Below are 12,119 nucleotides of genomic sequence, written 5' to 3' on the forward strand. Positions count from 1 at the left end.
ATCTTTGTCGATGGCTATGGTTGATTTGATAAAGCCTAATGAAATGCATTGTGTTTATAGCCAACAAGTTATTTTGCCATAGGTTTTGACTTTCAAATCTGTATTGATTCAGGAAAAAAAATATGTGCAGCCTCAACCAACCTGTTAATTGATGTTTGAGAATAATTCTACCCTGGCTGCCAGACGACACGTGTCCTGACCCTTGCTTATTCACAGTTGTGGATTTCTGTCAGCGTTTGTATGACGGATCGATCTTAAAATATCCTATTGATACATTTCAAATATTTAGGCATATCATTATCTATAGCCTATATTGTATGTCTCCGACATCTATTCTTTCTCATCTCCTTACAGTTCATGTGACTTTTCATCTTGGATAAAATAGGAGCGGTTTCACAGAAATTGACAGTGCGCTTTGGAGTGAGGACTTTTGTACTGTATTTTAGGAGTGATGGCGGCGTCTGCACCTTCCTCCTCTGGCGGGGAACCGGATCCCAACTCGACAAATTTACGACCACCAGGCACAAGTAGGTCCATCACAAATAAAACGCTATTTCAATTGTGCTATTTACTTTGTGAGCAATGCCATTAATCATTTCCATGGAGGAAAATAACTGTACACTACCATTCTAAATGCCACCCAACAAATCACCGCAGCATTGCATGCGCAGCGGACCTCCCGGCTTCATGCTTGATAGACGAATCTTGCTGTCAAAACTAAAAACACGAATCTTGCTGTCAAAACTTAAAACACGAACTGTCGGTATTGATAAAGACGAAAATCCCCAAAGAATTTAGCTGTATCTTTCAAAATAATATTACAGCCTACTTTAATTATTATTATTATTGTGTTATTTGCCTATTACTATTGTTATTTATTAGGCTTTTATTAGATTACTATTGCATTTCAGAAAGAAGTAGGTTCTATTTTTTTCTGTGGATTTCTTCCGCCCTGTTTGAAAAGTGAGAGTGAGTGATGTTTAGGGGGTAATTATGCGCAAAGTAGGGTTAATTGTAGCCACACTAAAGCCCCGTTTATACCTGGTTCTAACTTGCTTCCTTTGCCTTGATCTTTTCCCATTCTGATTGTTGTGCCCACATTTTTAGACAGGTGTAGACAATGAAAAGACACATTGGGATCTGATCGTGATCAGATAATCCTGCCCACCTCCGGTTGTAGTCATGCACGCATTGTGTCTGAATATCTTACACGTGTAGACAGATCTTGCCATAGAAACCATTTAAATCATTATTTAGCATAATTTGCATAAAGGAAGGGACCAGGAAATCTCGTTACAATGTAGACACAGTGGGCAGATAACGGACACATTTTAATACCATGTGTAGACACATTTCTGGAAATGTGGGCACAATCAGAATGTATACAAGATCAGGACAAAGGACTCATGTTAGCACCAGGTATAAACTGGGCTTAAATTGGCCCTAATAGCGTGTGTTCAAGCGCCTTATTGTAACCTCCATCAGCTGAGGGGGGGTGTAGCCCAGGATGTAGAGATGTACAGCAGGCAACATCTCTACCTCAATACTCTTCATTATCCAAGCGATATTGATGAAAAACACATAATATATAGCCGACATCCCAATTAGTCATCCAAGCACATTCCAATTTTGTTGCAAAGTTTGCCATAAATGGCATATTTTCCTTAGGCCTACATACAATCATAAAGCTCTGATTTGATATTGACCACACCCCAGTGTAAATTATGCATTTGCAAAGGTAAACGATTAAGCTACGCAATTTAAAATGAAGTCAGATCAGATGTATTCAAATAGAAAAACTGCCCCTCCATTTTTCTCAGGGGATTTAGTCAATGCTGGATTTGCTTGCCAAACTGTGCTTGCTTTGTCGCTTGTTGGTTTTCCAAAACCATTAGACTGGTATCATGCCAGTATTACATGCAGACATGTGGAACTTGCTTTTTGTCTGTGTCTCAATTGACATCGATGCATGATTTACACGAAACCCCGAATCACGTACGTGGATCTCAAGCCTATTCCGCTCATAATTGGCCCTGTTAGGCTATTTGTCAATATACACGTCATATTACAGATCTTTCTGTTGCCATTGTATTTTCTTTCATGAGTGAAACCTTGACGTAGATTCTGGTCCAGAATTCTGTGAATCTGTGTGGAGCTGTCTGCCCCTTGTCCCTTTCACTGGCCTCTAACAAAATTATTCAATTCCTAGACCTAGACTGCTGTTTCATCAACATTTCCCCACCCATCGCTTTGAGTTTGTAATTATTTTAGCAGAAATAATGCCCTTGAGGCCTAATGTAAGGGCCCTCTCAATAGTTTTCAAAACTATTTTAGGCTATGACGCTTGGTGTGGAGTTGCTCATGGATGTACTAGAAAATTGGGAATGAAGATATGTGGTAAGTTTGCTATTTTCATGTCATGTATTTAATGTTCATGTTTAGGCTATATTGTTCCAAAGTTTTTCTCAATAAAAAAATATCATAGTTTGCCTATGTTGCATATTTTAAGTGTTGTTCAACGCTGAGCAAGCAGACCTTTCTCATATCTGAGGAATATGGGCTATGTTGGTCTGAAACACAAAGACTGCAGACTGGGTGGCTGTGGTTACGGGCTTCTGCCCCTTTCTGTTTTCTCTTGTCGCATGAGTGGGTTTTCATGATGAAAGGATGATTATGTCCATAATGATTATTACCACGGAATTTATAGTGACAAACCTATTTTTTTATGAATATGAAAAGCAGTTTGAAAAACTGCAGAGACCACAGGCCTAGCTATTGGTCCAGAAATAAATATAAATGTCTACATTGTCGTCTAAAAATGGAAGATGAGCTTTCTTTAGTCTTGCATATCTTTTCAATATGAGTGTCTGTTTTCTTACCCAGCTATTACATTTTTGAATTCGTAGGCCCTCTTGCGCCCTCCCATGGCGTACTTGAGAAATACAATTCTCCCTTTGCCGATGTGTAATGACCTTGGAATACACAATTAGCCAACTAACTAACTGTAGGTTATTCAACCCCCTTCAATTTTGGGGGTTAATTTAGAATAAACATGAACATATACAGTGGAGTTTACTACATTAATTGTAGTAGGCCTAATCAACTAGTATGGTAGGCTACTTACTGTCTTTATTTTTGCTTGGCCATACCTTTGTCTTTGTCTTAATATATCTCGGTAGCCTATAGTTTTATAACTGAGCGGGTGTCATTCATTAAAGGTATAGCCTATTTGGAGGAATGGTTGGTATCGGTCCTTATCATGAGAGCTCATCTGAAGAGAAAAGATGAACGAGACGCGCCTGAAATCGTAATTCGTCAAGGTTCTGTTTAACAGAGATAGCGCTGTCAGTCAGTCTTCTGCTCCACAATACGAACCGATTAAGTGGAAGCAAAATGCCTTAGCCCTATCTGATATGGCCAAGCGTTGGGTCAGTTATTGTTCCATCAGGGCAAGTTTAATGTTTTAATGCGATGTTGATGCAATTGTTACGTTTTGGTTTTATCTGATTCACTCCGGTTATAGGCCTATTGGCACTTTTCATCTCTGTTTTTTAAGTGCAATGATATTGGTCTAAAAACATCATAAACTTTCCATTTTGCTTGACCAAGTGAAATGTTGGTTTTATGTTGGTTATATATGACTTCACGTGAGACAGAAGCAAGCTTGTTCAGACTATAGTCTAACATCTCCTTTTTTGAAAGTGAAATAATAAAAAAAACATTATATTACATGATATAAACGAAATAAAATGAAATAAAACCAACTTTGATCTTTTGATATACTTTTATGTACTTTATTTATTACTCCAAAGGGTGTGGGCTATGGCATATAATTGGGTTTCACATCTTATAGGGCTAGATATATTATCTGAAATATTGCGTTATTTATAGTAAAATAAGATCACATTGCAGGATTTTTTATGATTAATAATCTCAGCAGGAGATTTGGAAAATGTGTTATTTTTAGAAGGGCCAATCTAGAAATCAGATTAGGTTTGGGAGAAATTGGTAGGCTAAATAAGATTTGAGTTAATGTGGTGTTCTCCACGGGCCTATGAGCAGATAGGCTATAAAATGTCCCATATATCATCACAGCCCAGTCCAACTATTAGATCTGCCTTCGGGCTTTAATGACATCGGTTCATTGTGTGCTCTTCCCTGCTTACTGAAGTGGAATCTCTCGGAGGGACTTAATACGAATGTACATACACTAAATTACGGATATTTGTTTTTGCTTGGCTGGATTTTCGTGCTGATGTCACGGGGCTCAAGCTCCCACTGACTGTTCCTCTCATAAATAGGCTTCCATGGACAGGATGGGAATTAGGCTACCTCAAAACTAGCCTACATCACAGCATTGTCAGTTCAACCAGTGAGAGTAGTTTAGGCATTTGTTTTGTGTTAAAAGGGTGTCATCAAAATGTTTGGGATTGGGAGTGATGATAGTAATCCCTCATTTGAATCCTCTGCCCCTTGCAACAATTTAGGATTTTTGCAGAAGAACAATAACCTCGAGGAGAAGATTAGTTCCTTCAAGGAAAGATCGTCTAAGGACCTGCTTGATAACAGCGACAGGGATTCCCGTTTCAGACGCACGGAGACGGACTTTTCCAATCTGTTTGCTAGAGGTAATTGGCCGAGTTATTTCCATTATGGGAAATATAGGCCTATCAATCAAAATTATCAAAATTGTGTAGGGATCTTGTTAATGTTCGTTTTGTGCAGTTGTTTTACAATAAATGGAAAATGAGTCAACTTGAAAACGTTAATTATCTTACTGATGCGAAGATAAGCCTGATTTCATCTGATTTGAAAATACTGATTTACCAAATCTTTATCATCTGTCTAAATCTCAGTTATTTCTTTCGGTTTATTGATATTTCACGACATTAAGGACAATACACATATCACAGTTCAGGGGAAGTGTTTAAAACACATATTGAGAAAAATAATACAAAAAACTGAAATCATTAGGCTGTTGGTCATTGAAATTGAATTGATTGCTATGTCTATTTAAAATTTATATTCACCATTTGTTTGACCATAATAACCTTCTAGATCAATTTGTAAGTGGCTGAAAAATAGCCTAGGTTACTCAGGGACACTCACTGGAGAAATAGCAAAAATAGTAATTCATTTGTTGCTAAAAAATGACTTTCTAATTGATACAATTTATACCAGCTTTAGAGAAGAAACTAAAATACATAGTTTTCTAGGAGTTGGGAAGTAGAATGAAGTCATGACAAATTCTACAGAAGATTGTGAAAGTGACCTCTTCAAACACACTTAAGTGATGACGGAGGCCAACAAAAGGGATTGATTGATTTTTTCGAAAACGAGAAAAACCGAAAATATCAACATGCTTCAATTTCTCACGCTAGATTTATTACCAGCCAAAAACGGAGAGGAGCCAACCATGCAGTTCTTGTTGGAGGTGGTGGATATTCTCACAAACTACGTCCGGAAGACCTTCGACAGATCCACCAAGGTCCTGGACTTCCACCACCCCCACCAGCTGCTGGAGGGCATGGAGGGCTTCAACCTGGAGCTGTCCGACCAGCCTGAGTCTCTGGAGCAGATCCTGGTGGACTGCAGGGATACCCTGAAATATGGAGTGAGAACAGGTGAGGACAGAGAAGACCGAGGAGGCATGAAACAGAGCTAACCCTCAGCATAACAAATACTCCCATTTGTCTACAATGTGGTTCAGTGATAACAGATAATCCCATAGTTAAATGATGAAACTTTCATGAGAAATGTATTAACGACAAATGGTGTTGTCTTCCTCCTAGGTCACCCCAGGTTTTTCAATCAGTTATCCACTGGTTTAGACATCATTGGGTTAGCAGGAGAATGGCTCACCTCCACTGCAAACACTAACATGTGAGTGGTCTTTATGTCCCCCAGTTATTACACACTTATGATACATTTAAATATGTTTATTATCAAAAGTCACAGGATCCTCAAATATTGTAAATATATGTACAGTATATCAGTTACTAAAGTCCTCTTGATTTTGTGCAAAATGTCATGTGAACAATGTGCCTAAACCAATGATCTTAGTTAGAGTGACATAACATAGCTCTCGGGTTTAGGCTGGGATTGTGATAAAGGGGTTGATAGATCTAATTTAGCAGTGAGTGGATTTCCTTTGGGTGAATGTAAGTCTGGCACTCAAGAAAAATGACGTTTCCTACCATTTTTCAAATGGCCTTAGAAGATTCTGGTCGAAGATGAAGATCAATAGAAGTGACATAATTGGGGCCCTTGATGAGCTTCTAAATGAAGGATCCTGAGGGTGCTCTCCGAGCCGCCACTTAAGCGAGTCAAGTGTGACATGGCAAGCATGAAGAGGGGAGATGGGAAGTAGTCATCTGTTGTTTGCTGTGTTATTGTTGTTGACAAACAATGTGGCTGTAGTCATATAATACAGCCCTGCAGGAAAATGTAATTGCATATTGATTAGCAATTGAATGTTACATGGAGCGGTTGTTTTATGCAACACTCTTTGGATCAGAGATAATGGTAGCACAACAGAATGAGATTCTCCCTTGAGATCTGCTGCAGAAATGTGAACAACAGACATAGTGATATTGCTTTTTCAGTGGGAAAGGCAATCTGGAAGAGACAGCATTATGATACACCAGGTGTCCAGGGACTTGTCCAAGATAAAAGTTGATGCTTCACTGACCATTGGCTATTGTTGACTGGTACACCGAGATTATCAGCTGAGGCTGCCGAGCCATTTAAGGCCCTGGCCAGAGTGTATCACCTGCTGTAACATGTTGATCTTGTCTATGATGTCAGCCTAAAACCCGTCAGGGCATTGTAAAACCATCATAACAAAACAACAACAAAAAACACTGTACGGAAAATGCTGCAGCCTAAGCACTGATGAAACATAGCATTTCTGCGTGGTAAGAGCCAGAGTCTTCTGTGTGGTCATGGTGTTGTCATTCCTATTTAAAAACAGCAAATAAATACAAGCTGACCACCAAGGCTGAGGCTCTTCATGTCAAGGATTCATTCGTTTTGCCTGGCCCCTGGCTTAATAAAAGGTTTCAACCCTCTCCTGATTTAGCTTTCTATTTATTGTAATCTCCAAAGGATTTCCCCCACTGTTTTGAAGAGTCTTTAGTTTGTCAAGCTCATTGATGTGATGCTGAAGAGTGTTCTGGGGAGAGTGTTAGCCCGCGTGCTGCATGGCAACACTACTGTAGACAAATTGAATCAGAGGGCTCTGACTGCATACATATTTGTTATATGCATGAGCTAATTACTGCATCATCATTAATTACACTTATTGATTGACACTAATTGGTTGACAATCATGTCACAGGGCTATCATCAGGATTAGTCTACACGAGTGAGCGAGCGGAAAATTAATTTGGGACATAACTCATAACTTTTTTTTCTTTTTTTTAACGTTGTTACTGGATGTGCCAGCAAGAGAAGTAAAACATATGTGCTGTGTGTATGGCACAGTGTGAATCACTGTATTGTCCCTCTAATGCATTGACTTTCATTGCATGAATAGACAGGCAGTGCAATTAGGAGAGCATTGGTCAGTACATAGTGAAGATAGATGAGCTACTGTGGTCGGGCATCCATTTAGTTCTACATTGATATCGCACTACCCCGGAGGGAATTCTGTAACATGTTCTAATGATGTGGAAACAACCCTTTATTTTGCAATCGTTGATTGCGTTGTATTAACATGACTGTAATCCTATCCTTCCTATTGTAAAGGTGAAACGACCATTCTTCCATCATTACTCTCAGAGAGATGGGCCTCAAGTGTAATATACTGTAATGTATTAAAAACACATTCAAAACAAGCTCAGTGGAAGCTGGCCTCCAGGCAACCCTCAGACACGAAGACAACGGCATTCTCACTGTGCTACATCCCATTTCTAGCCTCTTCTTCTTGCTAACTCAGAGGCAAGAGCTCCCTCTTAGTGGCATATTCTTAATGGACTTCCGCCGATGTGACATGCATGTTCTTTCTCATTCCACTGCAACAAATGGTATCCCTAACACAATGTGACAGAGCTATCATTGAACCGTGGCTGCGTTAAAAGTAGTATGCGCGTTCCGTGCTTTCTCTGGCTTCAAAGTGCCACTGCTCAATATACACTATGATAAACACATGTAATGACAATTCAAGAACACAACAAACTAAAAACCAATTATGTAAAAAATAAAATAAAAAATGAGCTACAATTATTGGCTGTTATTACTATGGTGATTCATTATCTTGTGGATTTTTCCACCTGCCTTCATTGATTCTGCTTATGTCAATATAGACAATGTAAATATGAGAAAGAAATGGCAATAGGAGAGTTCAAGACCAATGATAGAATGGATTTCTATTGGTAGGGGGTAACTGGAGACAGGTGCTCTGTTTCAGGTTCACCTATGAGATCGCTCCAGTCTTTGTGCTCATGGAACAGCTGACGCTGAAGAAGATGAGGGAGATCATTGGCTGGCCTGATGGAGAGGGCGATGGGATATTCTCACCAGGTGAAGCCGATGTTGATCAACAGTTGTCAATTCATCCATGCCTTGAGAATCTGAGATGGGAATAAACCCACTGTTACAGATGAATATTCCAAAACTTCCGATAATAGAATGCAGATTAGTGAAGGATTGTGTGCAACGTCTGTGCAGGTGGAGCGATATCCAACATGTACAGTGTGATGACCGCCCGCTACAAGTTCTTCCCTGAAGTCAAGACCAAAGGCATGACTGCTGCCCCCAGACTGGTGCTCTTCACCTCAGAGCATGTAAGCCTCCTACAGTCTCCTCATAACATCTGATTATAACATGCATTTTCACATCACAATATAGCTCCAGTCTCAGAAACAGTATTATGTGACCAAAACAAAGTCTTAGTGTTTCTTATTGTGTCACTCCTCGATTGACCCTGTCTATTCTGTGTGAAGAGTTCATGGCATGCCTAATTCAAAGCTACAAAATGTCCCTCATTGAAACAGATTAAAACAATTGGACGGTACAGCTGACTGTATCTCTGCCCTCAGCTGATAGGCTAGTAGTCTAATGCCATGGTCATGTGTTTTGACAGAGTCACTACTCTATAAAGAAAGCCAGTGCTGCTCTGGGCTTTGGAACAGAAAACCTGATCCTGTTGAGCACAGATGAGAGGTTTGTGGATGCATGTCCAATACACTGCACTGTATGAAACAACCCAATGAAAACCTGCCTTTGACTGTCTGTTTGCTTCTCTAGAGGGAGAGTCATTCCTGCTGATTTGGAAGCCAAGGTCATCGATGCCAAGGCGCGGGTGAGTTTCAAACTGTCAGACAATCAACTTCAAATTGTGGATTCGTTCTCCCTGAAGACATTAATTCACTTCTGTTTGTTTCTGCACTGAAACGGAATTCTTATGAGAACAGCTGCCTAATATGAATCCGGAATAGTCCGGTCGTTATTTGTTTACAAAACTAAAACATGTCTACTTTCATTTTAGGGTTAGTGCTTATGCCTCCTCAAATATTATCTTACCCACTGCTACTAGTTCCAAAGTACAGTCTCCCGAAGCTAATTCCGTTAGAGGAGGGAGGTGATAGCAGGCTCTCCGAATGGGTGTGCAGTTCTGCTGTGACAAAGGCTTGCCAAGAGAAATAGTCAAATGTCTGTGAATTCTGCTCTAACCAATATATGTTCAGTCAAATATGACAGAAACTGAAGAATGCAAGCATTTCAATTCACTGCAATAATGTAAGAACCCATATTCATTCTGATGGGTTATGCTTGCAGGGTTGTGTCCCAATGTTCGTGAATGCTACAGCTGGTTCCACAGTGTATGGAGCGTTCGACCCCATCCATGAGATTGCCGACATCTGCGAGAAATACAACATGTGGCTACATGTTGATGTAAGTGCATCTTCCTACTATGAGTACAGGAAGGTTATTGTGATATTGATAATTTCAGGGTTGATTGCAATACATTTTCAGGTTTAGTTTAAACATATCAGCCATTTTCAGGTCCTTATCCTCAAAACAAACCGTTGTTTTTGTTCAGGGTGCATGGGGAGGAGGCCTACTGATGTCCAGGAAGCACAGGCACAAGCTGCGTGGCGTGGAGAGGTAGGCTACAGCCCTGACAACCTACAATGGTCTCACACACACACATTGGTGACTGTGGCCTGTCTTACAGCCTGTGTTCCATGTTTACAGGGCCAACTCAGTCACCTGGAACCCTCACAAGATGATGGGTGTGCCACTGCAGTGCTCTGCCATTCTGGTCAGAGAGAGGGTACGAGCAATTACTGACTGATGAGTTTTCACTTATGGTGTATGATTAGCAACGGTCATCGAAATTGTAGTCAACGCAACAATTGGACAATGGATAAAGATACTTCAAACTTTTTGAATTTCTATAATCCATCAGATATTGACTGAATTATAGCACATAAAACATTTTAATAGCACAGACAAATAATGGATGGAGTTCAGGGATTTTGGTGGGAATTCAAGCTATTCAATTTATTGTGAAATTATATTTGTTTCTTCTTAGAATGCACGCATACATACATTTTCTTATTGCATCAGTTATTTTTTATTTTGTTTTCAAATAAAGAAAATGTTATGTGCCTCATTTGCATAAATACAGCAGGTGTTTTTGCATATATGAATACATTAACATAAAGGGGTGGAACAGGGCTGAAACCACCAAACACTTACTCTGTCTACCCTATACCGCCACTCACCTACACTGTCTAGACTGCCTCATTTAATTACTGTTGTTGTCACGTTCTCTTGCACAATTCACTGTTTTAATAGCAGGATACCCTCTAATAAAACATCTACAGGCTTGGCTCTAGATTACACCTATCTATACATACTTCACATTGTTTGCGAGATCAGACATAATATCACTATAATCCGAGTGCTCATTTTTGGAAGTTGCGTTCATTTCAGCGCATCTCATTTCTATTAAACTGTATTAAATTATTACTTTTTTCAAATCCACAAAAAATGAACACTCATCAAAATAAAGTTAGCTTTCTTCTCTTTCTAGTGATGTAAGTGTCGAGATGGTGGGTTAAATCCCCGACGAAGCTTCAGCGTTCTTATAGATTCAAAGGAAAGCCAATGTACAGTGCCTTCGGAAAGTATTCAGACCCCTTGACTTTTTCCACATTTTGTTAGGTTAAAATAAAGACTTATTCTAAAATTGATTAAATCGTTTTTTCCCCTCGTCAATCTACACATAATACCGCATAATGACCACACAAAAACAGGTTTGTAGACATTTTTGCTAATTTATAAAAATACAAAAATAGAAATATCACATTACTCAGTACTTTGTTGAAGCACCTTTGGCAGCAATTAAATCCTAGAGTCTTTTTGGGTATGATGCTACAAGCTTGGCACATCTGTATTTGGGGAGTTTCTCCCATTATTCTCTGCAGATTCTCTCAAGCTCTGTCAGGTTGGATGGGGAGCGTTGCTGCACAGCTATTTTCAGGTCTCTCCAGAGATGTTCGTCGGGTTCAAGTCCAGGCTCTGGCAGGGCCACTCAAGGATATTTAGAGACTTGTCCCAAAGCGACTCCTGCGTTGTCTTGGCTGTGTGCTTAGGGTCATTGTCCTGTTGGAAGGTGAACCTTCACCCTAGTCTGAGGTCCTGAGCGCTCTGGAGCAGGTTTTCATCAAGGATCTCTCTGTACTTTGCTCCGTTCAGCTTTTGGAAACAGGATGCACCTGAGCTCAACTTCGAGTCCCATAGCAAAGGGTCTGAATACTTATGTAAATATTGTACAAACACTTCTAAAAACCTGTTTTCGCTTTGTCATTACGGGGTATTGTGTGTAGATTGCAGAGGATTTTTTTTATTTAATCCATTTTAGAATAAGGCTGTAAAGTAACAAAATATGGAAAAAGTCAAGGGGTCTGAATACTTTCTGAAGGCGCTGTATTCCATTGAGCTCATTTCAGCCAGTGTTTGATCAGGCCATTACAAACATTTTAGCGGCCGTAACGTTAACGGGAAAAAACGATAGGCTATGAAAGAGTCGCAGGAGTAAAAAAAAAAAAGCAATCTAGCCAGATTTAAGTGACAAGTGGATTTTTCAACCCTCAAACACAGGAAAT

General features: G+C 39.7%; 1 protein-coding gene across 7 annotated transcripts in view; it reads left to right on the top strand.

Annotated features, from left to right (window-relative positions):
* Positions 1-12,119, top strand: part of LOC139538482 (glutamate decarboxylase 1-like) — a 31,652-nt gene that overhangs the window by 15,671 nt on the left and 3,862 nt on the right. For 3 of the 7 annotated variants that reach the window (XM_071340571.1, XM_071340567.1, XM_071340569.1), the window contains 12 exons: positions 447-527; positions 2,335-2,397; positions 4,488-4,628; positions 5,382-5,624; positions 5,793-5,883; positions 8,411-8,523; positions 8,671-8,786; positions 9,086-9,165; positions 9,250-9,304; positions 9,781-9,897; positions 10,046-10,110; positions 10,201-10,279. In XM_071340571.1, the coding sequence (XP_071196672.1) occupies positions 452-527; positions 2,335-2,397; positions 4,488-4,628; positions 5,382-5,624; positions 5,793-5,883; positions 8,411-8,523; positions 8,671-8,786; positions 9,086-9,165; positions 9,250-9,304; positions 9,781-9,897; positions 10,046-10,110; positions 10,201-10,279 (1,239 nt within the window). In that variant the 5' untranslated portion in view covers positions 447-451. Of the gene's footprint in view, positions 1-354; positions 528-2,334; positions 2,398-4,487; positions 4,629-5,381; positions 5,625-5,792; positions 5,884-8,410; positions 8,524-8,670; positions 8,787-9,085; positions 9,166-9,249; positions 9,305-9,780; positions 9,898-10,045; positions 10,111-10,200; positions 10,280-12,119 lie in introns of all 7 variants that reach the window. The other 4 variants (XM_071340573.1, XM_071340568.1, XM_071340572.1 and 1 more) reach the window with 2 other exon arrangements.

The sequence above is a fragment of the Salvelinus alpinus genome, chromosome 14 (assembly GCF_045679555.1).
Source record: "Salvelinus alpinus chromosome 14, SLU_Salpinus.1, whole genome shotgun sequence".
Lineage (NCBI taxonomy): Eukaryota > Metazoa > Chordata > Actinopteri > Salmoniformes > Salmonidae > Salvelinus > Salvelinus alpinus.